Source organism: Rhipicephalus sanguineus, chromosome 1, assembly GCF_013339695.2.
Source record: "Rhipicephalus sanguineus isolate Rsan-2018 chromosome 1, BIME_Rsan_1.4, whole genome shotgun sequence".
Classification (NCBI taxonomy): Eukaryota; Metazoa; Arthropoda; class Arachnida; order Ixodida; family Ixodidae; genus Rhipicephalus; species Rhipicephalus sanguineus.
Genome location: NC_051176.1, coordinates 78,899,050 through 78,924,569, shown reverse-complemented (window position 1 = coordinate 78,924,569; position 25,520 = coordinate 78,899,050). Strand labels below are relative to the sequence as shown.

Below are 25,520 nucleotides of genomic sequence, written 5' to 3'. Positions count from 1 at the left end.
GAGACCACTTTGGCTGCATAGATTGCGTTGGTGGCCTAGTCCGTTAACTCGTAGCACTGCGCAAATCCACCCTTGCCGACCAACTTGCCGCGGACTTATTCTCTCTTGGTTGTCTTGTCGACGACCAGGTCTGGCAGGCCTTTTTGAAGGGTTGTGTCCGTTCTGGTTGCGATTGCGGAGGCCATTTCGGCGCAGCGGTGGAATTCTTTTGGGTTATTCCGCACCCTGACTCAGCAGACCCAGAACCATGAGGCTGGCAACCGCAACGCACCCCGACTTGCCAAAATGAACCGGTCAGCCCGAAAGCATCCCCTACGTTCAACCAGCTGCCAAATCGAGCCGTCCAACTCGGTCGGCAGGAGGCCTGAGACAACGGTCAAGAAGAAGAAGGTGTTTACAACGGAGCCTATGCCTTGATACTTTAATGACAATTTTTGTAAATCTTTATTTCCATGTATGAACGTCACCTTATGTAATTTTTCAACGAATCACGTGCAACAAAAAGCGCTTTTGTGCGTTCTATTGCGTGCATTTGCAAGAGACGCGAATTACTTGCTCGTCAGGAATCTGAACATACCAGCTACTAATTAAAAGGAGAATCTTAAGGACTATTCTAATTTCACTTTAAAAAAGGATCGGCGTATTCACTAACTAAATATTAAGCGTTAAGTTGTCACACGAAGCACAAACCTCTTTATAAGTGAAGGTAGTAAAAGGCTGGTCCGTAAAATTGGCTACGTGGTTGGCACGTTAACAGTACCAACTCGAATGGTTAGTTCGTTAGTGAACTGTTAGTAAGCGCACTAGACACTTTGTAACCGTACTGACTTCAGTGAAATACAATTAGTCAACAAGAGTTTTACGCCTGTTTTGTTTGTACGTGCGTGTGCCTTGCCATATCAAGTTCTGCTGCAAAAGCTTATATAAGGCGAAATCAGTAAAATTCGGCAGATCACATGGCTTGTGAGAATCGGTGTCATGCTAAGCAGTCAGCAAGTAGTTCTATGCTGCATTTTTTGGCTTTGAGCCAAACATTACGAGGTATATCGACGTGTTTTTGTAAGTGTAGTAGTTGTTTACACATCGTGGGCTTACCAGGGACGTCGACAATACTGGCGTTTAAAGGGTAACCTATGGCCTGACGTAACGTGAGCCCATACGTCAGTATCATCGAAACGAAGTGCACTTTATGGTGCGACGACGTGAGTATCATGCGCCTTCCACCTCGCTGCGTGATCGAGTGTGTGGAAGTCGTAAAGAGAACTCATGGTAAGGAACGTAAGTCAGTGAATCCGTCTTCGGTTGTCAAATTTCTTCTGAATGAAGGTCATAGGCTGACAACGGCAGATAAAGAAGGTTCATTCGTGATTCTACCACAGGCCTTGTACAAGCGCAAAGCGGAACAAGCCATCGAAAAGAATTTTGTGCAGTCTAATGAAAAACTGTCAAAAGTGAAGAAAAGTTCTTTGGCGCTGTTAACCGCCTTAAAGTTAGAAAAAGTGGCAGCGGGAGTAAAGAAGGCGGGCATAGGTTTCCTGGAAGTTTTCTTTTCAGCTAGAACCCCCAAGGCAGACATTCCTTTCAGCGCAATCGTTACTGAAAAGGCTAGCCTCCCTGCACATCGAAGATCCCTTTCGGGTAGCTAATTCCTTAGAAGTGACAAACGTTTTGAGAGAAAACAACCCAAGGAATTGCCAGGGCATCAGCGTTCATGTTGAAGACCTCCTCCACTCGCTCGCACACGATGAACTTATGAAGAGTGTCAAAATGCACATTTGGGACTTGACTGATGAGTATGCATTTTATGAGAGATCTAAAATTTCAGTAGAGACCTTTCTTGAACTCCTGTCCGTTTACCTTCGGTCTACCTTCGTACAACATGAAGGCAACCTGTACAACGGCCGGACTGGAAAGGCGCGCGAGCGTTCCCACTTACGGTCTTCGCAATGCGTCTGTGTCCACCTCCCGCCGCGGCACCGTGTTGTCGCTGCTTCCCTGCCATTGCGTTCGCGACTGCGGTCCACGCAAAAGTTGACGCGAGCGTGCGCTCGCGTTTCTTTTTTCTTCTATGTTCTCGACAAGCAGCAAGCAAGAACGCCTATACCTACGGTAGGGTCGCTGCTCCCCTCGCATTGAACAGTGCCGCTAACAGAGGAGAAGCGCTACCATTGTGTTGAACTCGATTGCGAAGGCCGTAAGACGGAACGCTCGCGCGCTTTTCTTGTCCGGCCGTGCCTGTACATACAGAAAAGTGGCGTCTGTATTGTCTAGGGTGGCCCCAGTACTCAGTGAAATTTTTTGAGCAGAGTAGATAGGTGGTTTGCTGAGCGCTTAGATGGCATGGTAGGTCAAGTGTACCGGTATGTTGATAATTTTTCGAAGAAAGATCGATAATTGGGCTAGTTGGTACATATTCGCTCAGTGAACTGGGAGCGTGGAAACAGACAAAAGACGACGAACTACACAACACGAGCTCGTGTTGTGTAGTTCTTCGTCGTCTTTTGTCTCTTTCCGCGCTCCAAGTTCCCTGATTGAGGATGATTTTTTGGTCTTCTTTAATGGCCCAGTCTATACGAGACGGAGTGTAGACATTCCCAAAGTGTAAAGAATGTGGGCTAAGCGCTTGTCGTGGGCATTTCTTCTGTCGCTTGACCCTTTTTGTGAGCGCTGCACAGCTCTAAGTATGAATCAATAGCAACTCGCTCATTTTAGGGGCGAAGCTCCTTAAGGCGGCACCCGTTCGTCCCTCGTAATCGTCGTCGTCGTAGTAGTAGTAGTAGTAGTAGTAGTCGTAGTCCGTAACAAGTCTTACGCTTTGACCTCCAAGGTGGTGCCGGTGGGAGATTTTTCCTGTGCGTTGTTGAACAATGAAAAAATTCGCAGCGTGCGCGTTAGCTAAAAGCCGACTTCTTCTGTCTCTCATTCCCATTAGCAGCCATTGTTTACCTCCAAGGTAGTGCCTGGTGAGATTTCTCCTGTGCGTGATTAACCAATAAAAATTTTGTTCAAAACACCGTTGATTGATGAAATAAAACCAACGAAAGACGCCAGATGTTTTGTAAAAGCAAAACGAAAGAAGGCCAGATGTTTCTAAAGCAAGACGAAAACACGCCAGCTGCTTAACGAAAGACGCCAGATTTTTCTAGAGCAATGGTTTTCTAAACAATGAAAATTCACAGCGTACATGTAAAATTAAAGTGAGCTGCAAGTCGTCATAACTCATCGAAGCTTTAGTATAAACGCGCCCGATCTCACGTCGGTGATGATGTACTGGGCAGAATTCACGGAAGATTCACGGTTTACCGATGAACCTCCGCAGCTTCGCCCACTCATCATCATTCACTCCGTGGATATGCTGTGATTTTTTTTCCAATAATGCGTAACTTTCGTTAGCGTATTACTCCGGGGTCGAGCAACGCTTGAATATAGCTTTTATGAATCATAAAAATACAAATGTAACGTTTATTAGACTGCTATAAAAGCGGAGCCAATACTGGAACCACAATTGACGTTAACCCGACATGACGCCTGTATTATAGGAGTACATATGTAATGTTTATTGCTTTGCTATAAAATTAAACAGCAAGCACTGCAGCCACAACAGACGTTGCACAGACATTACGCTTGCATAGGGTGTTTTTCCAACGCAGTTTCAAGACCTGTCGTGGCTCTGTGGTAGAATACCTGACTGACTGCCACGCAGATTCCTTCGGTTCGATTCCTGCTGGAATTCTAAATTTTATTCTTTGCATTCGTTGAGTCAGCGTTGCCGATGTCGGATTTTCTTAACGCTCTTGTATTTGTATTACCACTGTCTGTTCTTCCGTTCCTTGGTTGGAATAAACTGTCATTCACTTGTGGCGCATACTTGTACGCCGCGGCCCGTGGTAAACGGATGTGTGCCACACGTGTCTGGAGGAAAGGGTTTGAGGACGTACGCGACAGGATTTTCAAGTTATTCATGTCGTGACCCGACAGTCATATTCGTCAAATCGTCTTACCCTCCCACGCCAATTTTGGTCTACACTAAATTAAGGAGGCGATCACGAGAGCACCCAGACGTAGGATTCTAGATAGATAGATAGATAGATAGATAGATAGATAGATAGATAGATAGATAGATAGATAGATAGATAGATAGATAGATAGATAGATAGATAGATAGATAGATAGATAGATAGATAGATAGATAGATAGATAGAAACTCTCAAAGTGCCCAGGGTTCGCTAAGAAATGTGCATTAAAAAAAACGAAATGGCATTGCTTGTTATACCAATTAATAACCACTACTTTAATTAATTAACATCATAAGTACGCATCACAAGGACGTAGATTCAGGCATGAACGGACTATAAGCGAGAGCGTACACACACAAGCACACACACACACACACAGAATATGAAGGCTTCTACGCACGCGCCATCTTTTCTAACAGAAGCTGGACGGCTGTATACGTTCACCTGCGTTCATCGCTGCGTTCCGCTGCGTTCAGCTGCCGTGATCATGAACGCAGCTGAAGCAAACGTGAAACGCGCCGGCATCCTCTGTCGCGCCAAAGACCCCAAGAAGAGTGCTGGAGAGTGGGCTACGTGCCTGCGGAAATAAATTCATGCTTTTACTGGCGGGGTGTTGTCGCCCGCTCACGTGCGCACCGCATATATTTAGAGCATTTCAGCATATAATATTTGTTGGTGTTTTAGATCCCAAAACCGCGATATGATATTGAGATACACCGCAGTTAAGGGATCCGCAAATTACGACCCTCTGTTGTTCTTTAACCTTCGTCAAAATCTAAGCGCATGGGCCCCTGGCATATTGTCTCCAGCGAAATGCGGCCTCCAGGGCCGGGATACGATACTGTGACCTTCGGGTCAGCAGTAAAGCACCATTACCACTGGACAACCGCGGTGGGTTGAGGGGATCAGCAGACGACTCATGCCTTTGTAGGTTCTGTGCTTTCATTCCAAAGTTCGCGTTCATGTAATAGACAGACAGACGGTCGCTTCGATCGTACCAGTGGTCGCATTTTCTGAGGCCAGCATCTTGTCGAGTTACGCCAGGTCGGATGCTAAAAGAGTTAGACGCTAGCCTTACTTCGTATAACATTTCAATCTGTTCTCATACGATTGTGGAAAGACCTTCCCGATGACCTAGTAGACGATCTGACTTAAGGAAAATTCTGTCACCACCTTAACTCCAACTTCTTTAATGAACGAATAGTTTGAATTTTTATTCTGACTTGTTTTTACGCGTTTTACATGCAACTTTTATTGTTATATTTTTGCTCGGGGTGTCGGAACGAAATGTTTTTCGTTTCGGTTGTAGTTTCGTTCCACCGCAAAAAGTTTCGTTCCGTTTCTGTTCCGGAAAGAAAAAAAAGTGTTCCGTTACGGTTCGTAACGTTTTTTTCTTGTATGCAAAAATTCGAAGTTAAGGTAATCATAAAAAAAAAATATTGGACTTGTGATATAGTTAATTGTCCTCCTCTTAAGAAAGTGGGACAGGGGTAAAACACGTCATTCAGAGGAGCGGAACTAACTGTACCACGAATATTCCTACCAACTAGCACTAACCAGCATACCCTTCAAAGTCATAGTATTTATTTTCTCGAAAGTCAATTACGATTTTTTTAGCAGGTTCATGCTTTGTGATAACGGAGTGAGCGCGATCTCAGTAGCAGCCCGTCATTGTGTCGCCAGGCTTGCGCGAAATCGCCAGGCTTGCGCGAAACACGCAGCACAGTCACAGCGAAAGCTGGAAGAGCAGCCTTTCCAGAGCCCGTTGTAGGCTCTCTTGGGGCAACTAATACCAGTACACATGCAAGGTACTTACTACACTATAAGTCATCGTAATTTTTCTGAAGTAGCGAAGCACCCACTATGCCATTTTTCGTCATTCTTCGGATAATCGTGGTGCCCGCTACACAGCTGTAAGGCATTATGTGCAATTTGTGCTATGGCTCGTGACGATGAAAAATTGTGGCTGAGCTCTTTGTAATGGGTTGGAAGCATTCAACGAACGACTCGTTGCGCAACCCGCTCTGTGTGATGCCAGGTTGTTATTTTACTCTTCTGCCACGCTATATAACATATGCAGTGATGGGAATGGCCAAAAGTGTTTTGTATCAGGTTTTGTAGCAGGAAAAATGATGATTTGTAGCAGCTGCCCTCAGTTTTGTAGCAGGTTGCGAAAACGAAAAAAAAAAAACAGGTCAGATGGCGTTTTAATGCTTTTATTATATAATAAAATGAAGTATTAAATACAGTGTGCGCATGAGTTCAATGACGGCGCAACTAACGCAAGCTTTAAACAAAGCCTAGGATCACAAATATATGAAGACTGGTTGGCACAAAGACGCAGGTACACAATACATGAATGTCACTTGCATGAAACACACTAAGCTTTCTTCCCTTTGTTCTCCGCATGCAAGTGTGGCATACACTCTGCCATCTTTTTTCGTGTTTGAGCAAGCACTGCTCACCCACTCTCGATGTCAGAGAAGTTCTTCAACTTCATGCCCCGCTGAATCAACAAGTCAGCATTTTTAATCATCCGTTCTGCCTCAGCCACTTCCTTTTTGGCTTGGTCATTGGTAAGTTCCACATTCGGTGAACTTTGCTCTGCATCTATACGCATACGCTTTGATGGTCGCTCTTCATCTGCAAGGCGCTCCGCATACCGTCTTGATGCCCCTTGACAGCCTTGATGACATCGGAATTGACTGGAAATGAGCACGGGCCACTGTCAAACCTCTTTGAATATGACATTATGTGACGTATGCCATTTACGCCTGAGAGAGAAACATTTCACCTGTCGTGCAGGACTCTTGAGTTTTCACTAAATCCACGCTCAACGTCGCCATTGCCATGCGGAAGTGATAGAAGTGCCTTGACTAGCTTGGACAATAGCGGATATTTTGGCCCACCCTGACCATCTTTCATGATGAAAACTTGATGCCAGTATTTGTCCAGTGGCATGTCAGAACCTGCATGTAACTGGTTCAAGTTTAGCACCGTCAATTCATCAAGAAGAGATGAAACTTCAGCGGGTTGAACCACCTGGGGTGCACACTTTGCAAGATATCTGAAGGAGTCTCTTGAAGATTCCGCACTATGATTGCTCGGATGCAGGCACCTGACATGTTGGAGCATCTGATTCTCAAGAGGAAGTTTTGCCATCAAGTACTTCGAACATGTAATGTAGAACGACCTTGCTCCTAGCCGGAACGCAGCTTTCTCTGCAGCAGTCCGGGTCTTAATAGCTTCTTCGGTGCCTGCTCCTACCTCTACATGTTGTTTCCAGTTCCGAGAGGACTCAACGTCAATGAATGCAAGCTGACTGCCTGACTTTGCCTGAAACACTTCGGTCCTTAAAACCTTCCCAAGATTTTTTTTAGCAGCATCACCATTTCATCATAAAGAATGTGAAGCAGGGGTTCGGTTCCCTGAAACAGTTTTAGGAACCTTGTAAGAAGTTCACCAGCATTTTTCACAAACAGAGCCAACAAATCCCCTTGACGGTGGCCTCAGAGATAAAGCGGCGCATTGCCAGGTAATCTCGGAGGCTATGCGTAGCAGCTTTGGAGCAGTTCTCCTCATTTGTAGCATGGATGTAGCAGCTTTCACGAAATGTAGCAGGTTGGAGCAATGGTGCTCATTTGTAGCATAGATGTAGCAGCTTTAATGAAATGTAGCAGCTTGGAGCAATTGTAGCAGCTTTCCCATCACTGCATATGTTAACACGATTCCTTGCCCGACATGATGCCTGTATGGAGTATTTTTGCGAAGGAGTTACAAGCACCAACGTGGCACTGCGGTGGAATATTCGACTGCAATGCAGAGGGCGCGGGTCAAAATCCTATCTGATCCTAGAAATTCGTTTATCATTAAATTATTTCTTACTTCACGCGATGGCGGTTACGGACACCGGCGCCGGCGGACAATTATGGCGCCAAAATCGGCTGTTCTGATCTCGTAACAGCTTTCGCTGTAACAAACTTCAGCGCCGACAATGCCCTGTCCACGCTGGCCTGCGTGACAGGCGCGCAAAAGTCCACTTGCGTTAACATAAACATCTCTGGTTACCACTGTTTTCTTTTTCGCACAATTTCAACGCATTTTTGCTTTGGAATTCCTGCCTGAAGTACACGCTAATACAGTACCCTGAGATATGCATAATTGCTCACGTTGCATGACCTCAGTTGTTTCGGATTGTCAAGTTTTGTCCTGGGGGGCTATTTTGTACGCGTTCCAGCATAGAACGGGGACGAGGATCGAACAAAAGGACGAGAGGGAGCACACAGCCAATAGGCGAGCTGGGGAATTCAGGAATGTATCCAATGCATAAATAAATGTATAATTATTATACCTGAACATCAATATTCAGAGGCATTGTTTCTCGCAGCTTGAAGTTGAAGAGCTCGGCGACTTTAACAATTAACTTGTGTTAATGTCTTGACATAGCGCCAGGGGGTGTCGCAGTTTCACGAGACGTTCGGTGGTGGCACTGGCTACCACGCTGTTTCATCCAGTGTATTAGTGTACTTGTAAAATTCAAACGGCGCGACCATTGGAACCGTTATTCAGTTGTCGAAATGGCGCAGCACACGCACTTACCAGGTCCGCGCGTTCCCGACAATCAGCGAGAGTTGCTGCTCTCGTTTACGGAACAGCATCGAGAGTTGGCCGTACAAGCTAGCGAGTTTACGCACGAATTTCCGGCAGCGGACAGGCGTCGGCTGTGGGGCGAGCTGTCCGACGCGCTGAACAGCGAGGGCCCCGCCACCAAGTCCGCCTCTTCAGTCATCACCTCAAACGCACCTTCTACCTCGGGGCTTCGTTTCTGCGAAATGGCATGAACGAGAACGGAGACGCCATTTTCGCAAACTGTCCGCGCGGTAGAGAGATGCGCGGGAAGCCCACTCCTCCGCTTTCGTTTCGATCCAATCCAAGCCATTTGCGGAGACTGTTTTGTATCCGTTCTATCGCTAGAACGGGGCCGGAGACTGTTCCAACACCTCCACCCCGTTCTAAGCAAAACTTGTGGCTATTCTCACGTCTTGACCGTGAGACTAGCCTCGACCAATCCCGTGTGGCTCCCCCTTGTCCTTTTGTTCGATCCTCCTCCCCGTTCTATGCTAGAACGCGTACAAAATAGCGCCCCTGAACCGAAAAATTATTTAAAAAATTTCGGTTTCACTCCGGAACGAAATAATACATAACGTTTCGGTTACGTTTTCGTTCCGGTCAAAAATATCGTTTTTTTCGTTTTTCCTTTTTGGTTTTCGTTCCGTTCCGACACCCTGTTTTTGCTTCATTTTAATACAGAAATTTCCCTGCATAAGAATGCCAGCTTGCATTACATTACTCATTCTTCATTGCCCTTGTGCTTCTTCGCCTTGTCACCATGGCTCAAACCACTAAGTGGAATTCGGTGGTTTTCTAATGCATAATTTGGTTGCTTTACACATGGTCATGCCAGTCAGTCTTTAAAAAATATTTTTCGATCTTTTCATAATCAGTATACATGTATGTTCTCTGAGAATTGATATTTACTTTTCAGTACCATTTTTTGTGATATAGTGATTATTTTGCATGTTTTAAATGTCCTTCGCTTGCTTTGTCAATGTATAATGATGGGAATTGTTTTTTTTTTAAAACGAAAGTGTTTTATGCCTGGGTTCTCCATATCTCCACTGACGTATTTCCGACACGGATATGACGTTGTAAAATGTACACCAACGGACTGCAAAAAAAAAAAAAAAATAGAAGAAATTGTTCCGTCGCCGGGAATCGAACCTACGACCCGTCGCTTCGCAGCGCGACCCGACTCGGCCACAGACGGCACGTTCTTAAGCACACTAAGAGCGAGCTTTTTGTATACACCATTTACTTTTCAGCGGTACTCGGAGATCAGTGGCACTTCAGCGTGTTTTCGTTATCACTAGTGATGGCTCGAAGCGCTCGAAGGGCGCGCTTCAAACGTCGTCGCCCCGCGCGTTGCGGTAAGCGCGTGCCTCCACAGGGCGTGGTCGCTCGTGCGCGCGTGCTCATCTCGTGATGGATGTGGTTTGTACGTCTTGTGCTCTCACCGCAAGTTTGCGTTGAAGTTTCAGAGAGCACGAAGGTCAGTTCGCTCACTGCAGCGGCCGCTTTTGCGAAAGGAACGCGCTGCTAACACACAAATAATTTACAGTTGTGACATTTCGCGCTCATCCTGTGTGTACTTGTGCGTTCGTTTCGTGCGTCCTCCTTTCTGTTTGAGCAACGCGCTTTAACTGTCGAGCTGTGACAGTTGTTAGTTCGCGCTCATCCAGTGTATGTTTTTTTCCGTGCGTCGTTTCTGCTCGAGCAGCGCGTTGCGAGTTTTGAGCTGCTTCGCGTTCTTCGCGTGACATTACAATTTGTTGCTAATGCCTTGATTCCTTCGCCCTTGTGCCGAAACAATGCCCAACAAACGCTCAACTTCGTCTGTGAAGAGAAGTTGCACTTTCGTGCTGTACCGATTCCTATCACAGAGGGATCAGCCATGTTTTTTATGATTAGTATAACCACAGGGCATTGGTTCAGTGTGACATTGTTTCTTCCTCTTGAAGCACCGGTCACCCAATGCCACTTTTTTGTCCGGGAAGGTATTCTGAATGAAGGAATGAATGATTGAATGAATAAATAAATAGTTCAGCTACATATATTGACTCTCGTTTGCGGGCGTCTTGAGCCCTGAACCACATTCAGAGGTTATATTACGAGATAAAGAGAAGCACATATGTTATTACGCAATATTCGATGATGATGACGGTTTAGATGTGGCGGGATATTTCACAACTTGCTTCTGGGGAAGAAGCAGAAGACGAAGAAGACGAAGCACATCAGTGGATGCTGTGCGGCTTTCTGGCATGCCCCGTTTCCGAGGTTCAGGTTCCCTCAAACGCAACGGGGTCAAGCACCGGTTCCTCGTCACGGAAATGATTGGAGAAGACCCGCTGAAGGTCTTCGACCGGCCAGGCAAGACGCTTTCCTTGAAGGCTGCTTTTAGCATCGGCAGGAGCGTGATCATCCGGACACGAGAGTGCAGCCGTGCCTATGTGAGGGCGTCCACCTTACTTGTTGGTTTTGGCCAAGGCGATGAAGGCAAAGTGTACCTCATGGACTTTGGTTTGGCCTCTCGGTTTACGCAAAACGGCAAGCACAACGAGTACATGGAAGATCTCAGAAACGCGCTACCGGGAGTGGATGGCCATGAGTGCAGCCATGCCTATGTGAAGGCGTCCACCTTACTTCTTGGTTTTGGCAACGGCGATGAAGGCCAGGTGTACCTCGTGGACTTCGGTTTGGCCTGTCGGTACACGCAAAACGGCAAGCACAAGGAGTACATGGAGGATCTCAGGAAGGCGCTGCCGGGAGTGGACGGCCATGAGTGCAGCCGTGCCTATCTGAAGGCGTCCACTTTTCTATTTGGTTTTTGCAAAGGTGAACAAGGCATGGTGTACCACATGGACTTCGGTTTGGCCTGTCGATACACGCAAAACGCCAAGCACAAGGAGTACAAGGAAGATCTCAGGAAGGCTCTACCGGGAGTGGCCGAACGAACCCAGCTTTGTGTCGGGCCTCCCCCCCTCTTCCTCCAGTCAGCATCTTGCGACGCCTGTGCATTTCCATAAGACTCTGCCGGCTGCAACGCTCCAGGATGATGTGACGTTTTGTTTTTTCATCTTGAAAGTAACTGTTGAAAGCTACGATGTGCTTATTATTGAGGCTTCTGTGGATTTTAATTTCCTGGGCCATCTTTTCTTTCTGGTACGAATTGAGAAGAAGTTCCTTGGAGACCACTTTGCCTGCATAGATTGTGTTGGCGGCTTTGTCCGTTCACTAGTGGCATTTCGCAAATCCATCTTTACCGAGAGTTGCCGCGGACTATTCTCTCATAGTTTTCTTGTACAGGGCCAGGTCCTGCAGGCCTTTTGAAGGATTGCGCCCGTTGGGTTGGGATTGCGGAGGCCATTGCGACGCAGCGGTGGAATTCATTCGGGTGATTCCGCAAGCCGATTCAGCTGACCCAGAACCACGAGGCTGACAACAACAACGAACCCCGACTTGCGAGAAAGAACAGGATAGCCCGAAAATGTCCCCTGCGTTCTACCAGCTGTGAGATGGACCAGTCCGACTCGGTCTGCAGGAGGCTTGAGACAACGGTTAAAACAAGAAGGCGTTTGCAATGGAGTCCATGCCTTGACACTTTAATTACACGTTTTGTGAAATGCTTTATTTCCATATATGTCCGCTATCTTTATTTAATTTTTCAATGAATTGCGTGTAACATAAAGCGTTTTTCTGCGTTTTCGTGTGTGCATTTGCAAGAGACAGGGATGACCTTTGTATTAAGAATGTCAATATACGAGAAACTAATTAAAAGAAGAATGTTAAGAACTTTTCTAATTACTTTAGAACATCTTTTGAAATTCCGAGAACTGCAGCATAATTCATGGTCGGTTAGCAAAAGTCAGATGTCTAGAACCACCATCGAAACATCCCACATTATAATGCGGGTTGGAATGCTAGTGCGTCACATTTAGGTTCTTATGTTCCGTTCTTCTATCACTTCGAAAAGACAGTAATCTCACACGTGACCATGTGTGGAATCTGAGGCTTTTTCTTACACGCATTGTCAAGAAATAGTATTACTCGACCTATCGGAACATGCGGATAAAAGGAACCAGCTATGCGTGAGGGAGGGAAGGGTGTGCCCTCTCGCCGCCAACCCACCTTGTCCACTGCAAAGAATGCTTTCTTTTGAAACCCCATTTACTAGATGTGCTTTGTTATATATAGACATGTGCTTACACGCAGGGAGTCAATAAATATACTTGCGCAGTTTTGTCACAACAATGACGAATTTATATTCTGTGCATTCCTCACTGTCACAGTTAGGCATCGATACCCGCGCCCGGGGACGCCGTGTGGGTCACGTCCTTGGTGCAACCATCCCCCGCCCTTTCCCAGCTATTGGGAGACCTACGTATCTTATCACGATGACGTCTGCATCAGTGAAGCACAAGATTCGCTCAGCTTTTCAGCGAAACCAGTCTACCGATAGTATAGGCCACAGCAACTTTTTTTTTTACATGGCAAATTAGATAAATTTGAACTTGTGGTTTGGCGGGTGCCATGTTCGATGTGGCGCACGTGATGCGAAGTGTTCATTTTCACCACGCACAGTGTTGCGATGCCTGTTGCACATAATTTTCCCGCACATATCTACGTGAGAGAACTGTACATAGGTGCACTCGAAATGTTCGACCAGTCATAGAAGGCAAATACTTCGTCTCTTCTCTGCGGGTCCCTAAAAGCCTCTTAAAATAGCAAATAAGCATGTAATATCGTAACGCGATTTCTAGGTCGAAGAAAACGGTAATACAGTGTTGCTTGTGTAGAAAGGTATCACGAATATATTTTCCTAAATGGATACGGTGATCTGTTGTTGAAGAGTCCTTCTGATGCCCGCATTGATTAATGTTTAATAAATATTGTGCGTCGAGAATAAATGTTATACTTACATTCGCTATTGTTTCATAGCTATTTGCTAGGTAGGTTGCGAGGGCAATAGGTCCGTAGCTGATGTAAGGAGCCGATGGCTTTCCAGCTTTCCAGTTAAAATCAGTAAAATCAGATGGTGAACGGAACGCTAAGTCAAGACAACTAAAAATACGAGAATACGGTGAAAAATACGTAGGCAAACCCGGCGTTTAAAAGACAAATGCTGTTCGACGCAACCAAATCTTGTATAAGGTGTCCTCTTTAGTCAATTGTATGTCTGCCCCGAAGAGAATAGCGAACATTAAAATATTCTTCTGAAATAAGTGGCTCGGGAAGTTCATCTGGCAGGTTGTCGATGTCACCGATGCTGAACTTTGTACGATGGGGTGTGTGGAGAAGACAGTGAGTGCTTTAAATCACTACCTTCAAACGGCTACGGTATTGAAATGGGTGCTTAGTGGGATTTCTGCGATAGTTATGCCACCTTGCACAATTACAGCAACACATTCGGAGAGCAAGGAAAAGCGTTTGTGGTTTCGCGATGGGACAACGTTCCCGATGACCTGCCAGACGAACGCAATAAAAAAAAATTTCTGTACCCACCTGAACTTTTTTCTTTAACGATTTGTTCGCATTTGCTTCTTGTTATGTTTTTTTGACGTCTAGATGGAACGTGTATTATTTTCTTCGTGTTTCAGTTTAATAATCTGATTTCCTTGCCTATTATTACCAGCGTGCATATAATTCTTTGTTGTATATTATTTAAGTAGCTCTTTTATTTTCTCCATTATTTGTATAACGGTATGATGCCTTTTAACTTATATGTACTTTTAAGCGGCATTTTTGTGTTATGGGGATAATCGTAAGTGTATTAAGTTCCGTTCTCTTGTGTGTCATCATTGTTAATTATTATCAATGTTTTCGAATGATTGGTACAAGCTTAAGTTATCTACGGCGTCTAAAATTGTTTCTATTTTAAGGTCCGATTACCCATGTTCCCCCTTTTTTTGGGCAAGCCCCTTTTGTCTTTTTATGTCTTTTTCAAAAGTGTGCAGACTTAACAAGGCACCCACTTCGCGCCTATAACGCAATATGCGCACATACGTAGCTGCTCACATTGATCATGCTGGGGATGATGATGATAAATTATAGCTGAGCCCTTTGTAATTAGGAAGCTTTACACCACTGACTCTCTACACAATTCACATGGTGTGACGCCTGATGTGATTCTACGCTTCTGCTACGCAATATTACGCCTGTTAACGTCACTCTTCGCCCGACTCCTACCGCTCAGAATACCCGGGTTCGATTCCGGCTTGAAGTCTGTTTTTTATCTGATTTTCATGAGGTCACGTGGTTTTTTTTATCACATGCCTCATTTTTTGAAGGTCAGCATCTGATCCACAAGGCATGCACTTTTTCTACTACAGACCGGCTCTTCGCCCAGGAACCAATCTCATGATCCGTTTAAGCTTTCGTGTAAATAAATAAAATTGCCTATCTCTAAGGAACTCCCTTTCCGGCTGTCTTTAGTACTGGACCATTCCCACATAAAGCAAGACAAGATTCAGAGAAGTGGATATATTGTAACGATAACTCTGATGATGATCAAATTGTAGATACAGGCGGATTAACAGTGTCTGCGGAAGAAGCAGGAGAAGGCGACGCACTTCTACCCCAATGTTGGTATGAGCCATATGTAGGGGCCCAACGACAACTCCTGTAGACGTTCTGTGGCTACGTGGGATGCCCCTTTTCCGGGGTTCTGGGTACTGATCACAACGGGGTCAAAAACCAGTTCATGAAACTTGATACGATTGGAAAAGAACTAAAGAAGAACTTCGACTAGCAGGGCGAGACGCTTCCTTCGGAGTGCACCTTCGAAGTCCGCCATGAGCCTCGGCAAGCGCGCGATCGATGTCTTCGTGTACGCCCAGAGTTATGAGTTCATCCACGCCGACGGGAAAGGCGTACAGCCTGCTATATGTTTTTCGAAAAGGCAGTGAAAACAGGGTGTATTTCCTGGACGTTTCCTTGGCCTGCCGGTAAAAGCAGAACGGCAAACACAAGGAGTACAAGGAAGATCTCAGGAAGGCGTACGACGGCACCGTTGAGTTCACGATTCGGGACACCGACATTGGTGTGCACTCGTGAATGGATGACATGGAACTCCTAGGATACAGTCTTCTCCAGTGGCTCTGTTGCCGACTGACTTGGGCGGACAACCTCAAGGACCGCGAGTATCGCAGCCATCAGAAAAGCACGCTGGTTAAAAAAGCGGCATCACTAAGTTCCTGTAGCTAGTAGTTTCCATAAAATCTGAGGATGCGCCAGACTGTAAGCGGCTAAAAGATGATCTTGGAGAGGGAAAGCAAGGGTGTCGTAACCCACGCATTCGTTGAAACTTTTTGAACGAGAAGGGGGGGAGGGCGCACACTTTTTTATTCCCAATTGTAAGCTGCATTTTATTCTGGATATGTAAGTATACAGAGAGCATAGATAATTACACTTCCGAATTCTCAGCAAAAGAATGACTGCTTTATTTTTTGCACTCTGCTTTCGACCAGACAGAGTCGACCGATGGGGAAGGTATCTATTTTTGAGAGAACACTCGGCTTCACTTGCGTATTAAAATGGCTGTTACAGTTAGCAGGTTCGGCTCTTCCTGAACTATCCATTAATTGTATTGTACCTCTGGCACGGTATGAGAAAGGAATGCCATGGTGAAACCTTCGCATATGTCTTGTCTTATCGCTTGTATCTGCGAGAGCTTCGGTAGTGGACCTGCCGTCTATGGCTTCGATACGAAATTTCGTGGCGTCGGTATGGAAAATCTCTCCCCTAAAAAGTGAGATTGAAACTGCCAACAACCAAGGTAAACGCATACCACCACTCGTGTCGGAGCTCGGTTCGCCAAAGCCAGTAGCAAGATAAGACGCACGGAGCGTCGCTGCGTGGAACCACGTGTCACGTGGTATACATGGAGATGAAGGTGTTGCGCTTCAACAGTCTTGTATATATTTATACACTGGCCAAGAACCTAACCAGCGTCGTATCGGATCTGTATTTGACAAATCATACAAATGGTAATCTCACAGTTACATAAAATGACTCTAGCTACACATCACATAATTATTAATAGGCAGTAAAAGCTCTTCCAGCCGCCATAGGAGCTTCGCTGGTCAATCACCTTCACAAATTGGAATGACCTATGTTTTCAATCGTCATAAAGAATGTTCGCTGCAAGACAACCCGGAGTGATTGGTTGCGATCAATTAGATTTTAGCGCTTGTCTAGCGCTTTCTTCACAGTGCTGCCCTAAGGGATGCGCTTTTCGAATCTGCAAACATAACGCCTGTGATAGCGGTCGATGAGCATTACCCCAGTACGCAGCTTGCTGTCAACTTTTCGTCAGCCGCCGTTTTTATCTGCAATCGAAAGACAAACATTCACCCTCTCAGGTTGTTTTGTTTGCTTTATGTGCCAAACGAATGCATAGACGTAAGCTTGTCGCCTTGTTTGTTTGAAGTACTTTTCCCGTTTTATTGTTCTCTTTTTTTTCACCCATACTTGAATAGCCGCAGCATTTATTTGGTCTTTTCGCGATGCAACACCTTTCTTTAAAATGACTTGTACCTTCTTCTCGTAATGTTTATTTTTTCGCTCTTAGTTCTTGTCCGTTAACTATATGGTTTTCTTTCACAATGGGAGAATGTTTACGTTTTTACATTAGCCATGGCAATAGTTCGCCTTGCTTTCCGCTGTTTTTCCAATCATTTGCTGTTGCTGTTGTATTACAATCTGTGATATTTGTAACTCTAGTAACTTACTGTATGAGCGCTCCTGCTGAGATCCCTTTGGGATTGCCTTTATGTCCAAAGGACTAAATAAACACTCTGGATCAATCCTGCTCGAGCGAAATCACAGTGAAGGTTTTCAATTGCGCAAGAAAGGCAGAAGAGTCCCCACTTCCAAGAAAGTTTACTCGTGGAAACAGCAACTAATATATTTTTCAACGACAACGAAAACGAAATGTCAAGGGAGAACACTTCTTATGCGACCTTTGTTAAAGTATTTTGTGATGTTAGAATAAAAGCCTCCTCTTGTGCAACACGTAAAGTGACATGGGGCATTGTACACATCAGGAACTTCCGACTTTAAGAATTTAATGTCAAACACGAACACGTGTTTCAATTATCGTGGCATGGTCCTTTCGTTGAACCATTCCAGGAGCTGATGAAATCTACAAACAAGGAAAAATACTATGTGTCGATGTCGCCCGAAAACAACCTTCGAGGGAAGGCTGCAACCATGGAGTTTGTGGGGACAAAACTCTACGCTTACGCATCCCTTAAACCGTTTTCAAAGTGGATTCTGCGTGGATTGTTTCATACTATAAAGATAAGAAACATGTTACTGATGTTCTCTTTTTAAATATCTAGGCACATCCTTAACATCAAAGCTTTATTCGAATATTCATTTCACTAGCAACTGCAGCAACACCTCCTCGTCAAGTAGGGCTATTTACGCCGAAACTTGTCAAATACGCGATCCAATCTGCGCGATTTAGCTCATCTAACATTTTTTCGCCATTTTTATGACTTCACTATGGTCCGTCATTTCAGATATCTAAGCAATATGCGAGGATCAATTTATAATAGAGCCGCCCGGTTCATATTCCCAAATTAAAACCTAAGCTAGCGCAAGGATAAATAAAGTTAAAAACAATTAATCGATTCCTTCTTTGAACTGCCGTCTTAATATTACGGTTCCATCTTTGTTTCAAAATGTCGTACATGGACCGAGGCCATCACCGATTACGTTGCAATTATTTTCATTCATGCTACGAAGATTGCATGACCATGCATCTATTACGCGTATGCATCAACGTTAAAACAGGCACCTTTAACTCATCTGCTCTACCACGTGACATCCGCTTCTTGAACGACCTTTCCGATGACCTGCTGGACGAACGTAATAAAGAAAGATTCCCTCACCGCCTGAGCTCGGATTCTTTTAAAGGTGTCCTGAACCACTTTTCCTAGTAATCATCGAAAGACCTCAGGAATCGATCAACGCAAAAAATTTTCAAATCCGTCAAGAACGAGTGGAGTTACAGGGATCTGTATCAAGCTTTAAACGCTTTCCCTCTTCTTTCGTCCCGACGAGCGCGCTAGAAGCTACACGGGGAGAGAGAACACGGGGAGAAGGAGCTACGTCATGCGCATGTCATGCCCTAGCGCGCGTTATGAAACGCGATTGCTCTCTCAGGGTGTTAGTCCGGATGGCGCTAATGTTGCAACTGTGTGAATTTGGCAGACATATAGAGCGCGGCGCCCGGCACTCGGCAGCACCCCGTTGCAAGAAGCGCATCTGATCCAAACGCCGCTTTTGGTTCATGCCAGCTATTAACCAATAGCAGCAGTCTGCTGTATGACAGCTCTCCGATTAGCGTGAGTACAGGCTTCTGTATGAAGAAAGGACGCTTGAGAAAGTGGCAACTTTGCGCTCCACTGGTGAACTCTGCTGGTCGCACACGAGTGCAAGATTGGCCTGAGCTGTTCACAGCAGCGTGTACTTTCCGCTACACGTGTTTTTTCACCAAGCACGAAGGGTGGTTAAGGACCCCTCTAATTAAGGATTTGTGCGCATTTTGTTCTGCTAGCATTTTTTTACGTGTTTATTTAGAACTTGGAGCACTATTTTGCTGTTCCGAAATGTTTGGGGTCCGCAAAACTCATCCTTAAAAAAAAAAAAAACCTTTTAGTAGGCACACTGTCCCATGACAGCGACCCCTACTGTTATTGATATCCTTCACCGCATAATTTATTGCAATGCAGCAGAGCTAACTTATGTTTCCCCTCCTCCATGAGACGACTGTAAAGCTTTTGTTGCAGTTTTCTACAACATATGCACGCGAGCATATTACTTTATCTAGGCTTGCATATTTGAAGAGCAAACATAACTAGAAACAGTTTGAATGTGACTGCAGACCGTGCAACTTATTGCAGGCTCTTGAGATCGAATTGCGTGGCACTTTAGTTTGACCATTTTTTTTGTCAGGCAGAAATAAAAAGCACCTATTGCAGGCTGCATGTTGCATTAATTTATGAGCCCCCCCCCCCTTCTCTCACTGAAAGGCGTCCCTCATCACTTCCAGCGGTCCACATGGGGCCCCGTAACATCCGTGGCTGAGAACCACTGCCTTAGCCGATGCCTATATTTCGGGACCTGTAGGGTATTTTGCATAAGTAAATAAATAAATAAATAAATAAATAAATAAATAAATAAATAAATAAATAAATAAATAAATAAACAAATAAATTTCACGCGACGTTCGATGATGATGAAAGGGTAGATATATAGTGGGATATATCCTTACCTGTGCCTGGGAAAGAAGCAGAAGAAGACGACGCTCTAGAATCTTTTTTTTAATAGGATCTTTAAATAAAGTTCTTCGTACCGTATGACTTCTTGGCCAATCCCCCATTTTAATTTATTTTTTCACAAAGTCTACTGCCGCACGCTTCGTGGCCGATCCCCCGTAGTGGGTTGAGCTATTCCCCTAAGGAACCAACCAACCAAACCAGAGTGGGTATGAGCCATGCAGTAGAGGCTACTACTACTACTACTACTACTACTACTACTACTACTGATTTGAGGTGGTGCAGCCTCCTGCCATGTCCCGTTTCCGATGTTGCGAGCCCAATGAATATAACGGCGCCAAGTACCGGTTCATAACCACGGATATGTTTGGAGAAGTCCTTCAGAAGATTCTGGACCGGCAGGGCAAGATGCCTGCATCGAAAACCACATCCAGCCTCGGCATGCTCGTGATCGACGTTTTGGAGGGTGTCCACAGCTACGAGCCCATCCACGCCGATGTGAACGCACACAACCTGCTACTTGTTTTCGGCAAAGGCAGTGAAGACAGGATGTATCTCCTGGACTTTGGTTTGGCCTGTCGGTACACGCAAAATGGCAAGCACAAGGAATACAAGGAAGATTTCAGGAAGGCGTACGACGCCACCACCGAGTTCACGAGTCGGGACGCCGACATTGGCGTGCACTCGCGAAGGGCCGACATGGAACGCCTAGGATACAATCTGCTCCGGTGGCTTTGCTGCCGAGGCAGTTTCAGGAGCAAGGCAGTTTCAGGACCTGTCGTGGCTCTGTGGCAGAATACCTGAATGCCACCAGGGGCGTAGCCAAGGGGGGGGTTGGGGGGTTCAACCTCCCCCCCCCGAAATTTTTCAATTTTGCTTGCGTATATAGGCACGCACACATACAAACGCACGCACAAACATACATAAAGTATGGTTGAACCCCCCCCCCCCCCCCCGAAAAAAAAGTTCTGGCTACGCCCCTGAATGCCACGCAGATTACTTCGGTTCGATTCCTGCTGGAATCCTAAATTTTAATTTTTGCATTCGTTGAGTCAGCGTTGCCGATGTCGGCTTTTCTTAACGCTTTCGTATTTGTATTACCAATGTCTGTTCTTGCCTTTCCTTGGTTGGAATAACTGTCATTCAGTTGTGGCGCGTACGCGTACACCGCGGCCCGTGGTAAACGGGTATGTGCCACACGTGTCCGGAGGGAAGGGTTTGATGACGTACGCGACAGGATTGTCACGTTATTCATGTCATATTCGTCAAGTCCTCTAACCCTCCCACGCCAATTTTGGTTTACACCAAGTTAAGGAGGCGATCACGAGAGCACCCAGACGTAGGCGTGTAGATAGATAGATAGATAGATAGATAGATAGATAGATAGATAGATAGATAGATAGATAGATAGATAGATAGATAGATAGATAGATAGATAGATAGATAGATAGATAGAAACGCTCAAAGTGCCTAGGGTTCGCTAAGAAATCCTAAGAAATGGCATGGCTTGTTACACCAATTATTAACCACTACTTTAATTAACATGATAAGTAAGCTTCAGAACAACGTATATAGAGGCATGAACGGACTAAAAGCGAGAGCACACACACACACACACACACACACACACACACACACACACACACACACACACACACACACACACACACACACACACACACGCACACACACACACACACGCACACACACACACACACACACACACACGCACACACACACACACACACGCGCACGCACACACACACACACACACACACACACACACACACACACACACAGAGAATATCAATACTTCCGTGCTCGCACCATCTATTCTAACAGAAGCTGGACAAGAGCGCTGGAACGCTGGTCTAGTGGCTATAGGGCTCGACTGCTGACCCGAAGGTCGGGGATCGAAGCCAGGCCGCAGCGGCGGCATTTTCGATGGAGGCGAAAATGTTTGAGGCCCGTGTACTTAGATTTAGGTGAACGTTAAAGAACCCCAGGTGGTCGAATTTTCCGGAGCCCTCCACAACGGCGCCTCTCATAATCATATTGTGGTTTTGGGACGTTAACCCCAGATAATATTCTAGTATTAGAAGCTGGAACGGGTGTAGCTTCCTCCCTTTCAAATCGCTGCGTTCACGCTGCGTTCAGCTTACGACATCAGACCGCAAGCTCAAGTGATGTTAAACGCGCCGGCATTCGCCGTCGCGCTAAGACGCCAGGGAGTGCTCGAGAGTGCGCTACCGCCTGCGGCAATAAACTGCTGCTTTTACCTGGCGGGGTGGGGTCGCCCGCTCGTGCGCGCCGCATATTTTTAGACGGATCAGGATGTAAATTAAGATTGTTACGTTGGTTTGGCGGAACAGTGTCACTGTCTTGAGTTACTGAGATTTTTTATGTCACTTTTCCCGGCTCTTTTTCCTTTTCCTTCTCGCTTCTCCTCTATTTTCCCTTCCCCCCTTGCCTAGCTCTTACATCTATATCTCTAATTCCTCCCATTTTTCGTGTTTTTAGATAATCTAGCCCAAACAACACCAGGTTCAAAAATGCCCACGATCCTTCGCGTCATCCAGACGCCTTAAAAGAGCTGTAATCTTGCTGGGTTGCTATCTGTTAGCGCTTGCGCCATTTACACCTAAGACTTGATTGTGCCAGGCAAGCAGCAGTCCTCCACAATTTTGGCAAGTCTTTGTTAAGTGTCGCTTAATGTGCTGTCATAATTGACCTCTTTAGCTAGAATCAGTTTGACCTCGGAGAGAAGCTGCGATTGTCCATCCTTGGGTAACATCAAGGCTTCTAACGAATCAGACTCGGTGAGCATATCGCCCGCAGCAGAGCACTTATTAGGTCCGGGATTTGGCTGGATATCACCTGACAGTAACAACAGTTGTGACATGAACTCTCAGTAGCACGAAATCAATTTTTTTTTACATTTCCCCCATTATCAGGATAACTTGAAAATAGAGAAGGCTGCATATAACCAGAATCACCTAAGCATCAATACAAAGCTACTGAACTGGAATGGTCGACGTATGCGTGATATTGTCGCGGTGCAACGCGAACAAACAAGAAGGACAACTTGCGACAGAGAAGCAGCGTGTTCAAATCAGCTGAACAGAAAAACGTCTTCCTCGTCTTTCACACCGAAAGCGACTGTCCCACTAGCCGGAGTCTGTGAAACCTCGCCATCGTCATCGTCGTTTATGTTTATACACGTGTCACTTGCCTCTCCTTAACAGAGCATCGCCCCGATGCTAAACCAGAACCACCGTTGTATGGAAGTGCACAGTCAGTCGGTGACATACGGTTTCATGCGTACCACATGCACAAGTTCAGGCCGGTGCTGGCGACGCCTTGTGCAATACGGACTGTCGGGGACGACCTCGTAGGTTACGTCACTCAGCTGTCGCGATACACGATATGGCCGAAGTATCGCCTTAATAGTTTCTCAGACAGTCCACGTTTCCGTATGGGCGTCCAAACCCACACTCGGTCGCCGGTTGCGTAGGTTACTATTCTTCGGTCGGCATTATAGCGGCCTGCATCGTAGTCTTGTTGCTGGCGGATCCGTAATCGTGCGAGCTGCCTAGCTTCTTCCGCCCGTTCAGTAAACACGTCGGCGTCCGTGTCAATGTCGCCCCATTCGTGTAGTAACATCGCATCCAACATCGTCCGTACCTCCCGTCCGTGAACGAGGCTGAATGGAGTCATGCGAGTCGTTTCTTGTTTAGCTGTATTGTACGCGAACGTGATATAGGGTAAGATTTCGTCCCAATTTTTATGTTGGGCATCCACGTACATCGAAAGCATGTCTTCAATAGTCTTGTTTAAGCGCTCTGTTAATCCGTTAGTTTGCGGGTGGTAGGCAGTTGTTTTACGATGAGTCGTGCCACTTAACAGCAAGACATGGTCTAACAGAGCTGCCGTAAATGCGGTTCCGCGGTCCGTAATCACGACGGCTGGGGCACCATGTCGCAGTACAACATTCTCTATGAAAAATCTCGCGACTTCTGCCGCTGTGCTTCTTTGGATTGCCTTTGTTTCGGCGTACCGGGTCAGATAATCCGTTGCGACGATAACCCAGCGGTTCCCTGCAGTAGAAGTAGGAAGTGGACCCAAAATATCCATTCCGATCTGGGCAAATGGTGTTCGTGGGACTTGGACAGGTTGCAGCAGGCCGGCTGGTTTCGTCGGAGGCGACTTGCGTCGCTGGCAGTCGAGGCAAGTACGAATGTGGTGCTTCACGGCTGTGGTAAGCCTTGGCCAGTAGTATCCTTGCCGAACTCTTGCCAATGTGCGCGTGTAGCCTAAGTGACCAGAAGTCACCTCGTTGTGACATGCTTGAAGCACTTCAGTACGAAGGGTTGCAGGAATGACGAGCAAATAGGGAGGTCCAATTGACGAGAAGTTTCTTTTGTAAAGGACGCTGTTCCGTAAACAAAACGACGGCAATACTCGTGCAAAAACTCTGGGTGCACTCTGAGATTGTCCCTCTAAGTAATTAATTAAGCCAAGCAACTCAGGGTCGTCACGTTGCTGTTGGGCGATCGTCGACGTGTCGAGGACACCAAGGAATGCAGTTTCATCCTCATCGGGTAGAGAAGCAGACTGTATTGGTGATCGAGACAGGCAGTCGGCGTCCATATGTCGCTTCCCCGACTTGTGTACGACCGTCATATCAAATTCTTGCAGCCTCAGACTCCAACGCGCTAATCGGCCGGTGGGATCTTTAAGATTAGTCAACCAACAAAGTGAATGATGGTCGCTAATAACTTTGAAGGGGCGGCCATACAAATACGGGCGAAATTTCATGACTGCCCATACCACGGCGAGGCATTCTTTCTCTGTTGTTGAATAATTAGCCTCTGCGCGTGTTAGCGTTCTGCTTGCGTAGGCGATGACTCTTTCCGTGTCCTCTTGCCGCTGCACTAGCACAGCTCCCAGACCCACATTGCTAGCGTCAGTGTGAAGCATCGTGGGGGCTTCCTCGTCGAAGTGGGCAAGCACTGGGGGTGTTTGAAGACGTTGGCGCAGATCATTAAACGCAGCTTCCTGTTCGTCATTCCACTGAAAGGCGACGTCGTCCCTCGTGAGCCGAGTTAAAGGTGACGCAATGCGTGCGAAGTCCGCAATAAACCGTCGATAATAGGCACAAAGGCCCAGAAAGCGTCTGACAGCCTTCTTATCGGACGGTACCGGGAACTGTGCAACGGCGGCAATTTTTTCGGGATCGGGCCGAACGCCTGCGTGGCTGACGACATGGCCAAGAAATTGTAGCTCTTCAAAACAGAAGTGACATTTCTCTGGCTTCAACGTGAGACCCGCGGACCTTATGGCTCGTAAAACAACTTCCAGCCTTTTGAGGTGCTCGTCAAAAGTTGCGGAAAAGACTATGACGTCGTCAAGATAAACCAAGCAGGTTTTCCACTTCAACCCCGAAAGGACGGTATCCATGAGCCTTTGAAAAGTAGCGGGCGCTGAACACAAACCGAAGGGCAAGACTTTAAATTCGTATAAACCATCTGGTGTAACAAAAGCGGTTTTCTCCCGGTCTCTTGGATCTACCTCGATTTGCCAATATCCGCTCCTCAAGTCC

At 46.1% G+C, this 25,520-nt stretch overlaps 1 protein-coding gene across 1 annotated transcript; it reads left to right on the top strand.

Annotated features, from left to right (window-relative positions):
• The first annotated feature begins 20,212 nt into the window (after window positions 1-20,212).
• LOC119402754 (serine/threonine-protein kinase VRK1) lies at window positions 20,213-22,447 on the top strand. Its single transcript, XM_037669860.1, has 2 exons — window positions 20,213-20,680; window positions 22,439-22,447. The coding sequence occupies exons 1-2, from the start codon at window positions 20,213-20,215 to the stop codon at window positions 22,445-22,447; spliced, it is 477 nt and encodes a 158-aa protein (XP_037525788.1).
• The last annotated feature ends 3,073 nt before the right edge of the window (window positions 22,448-25,520 follow it).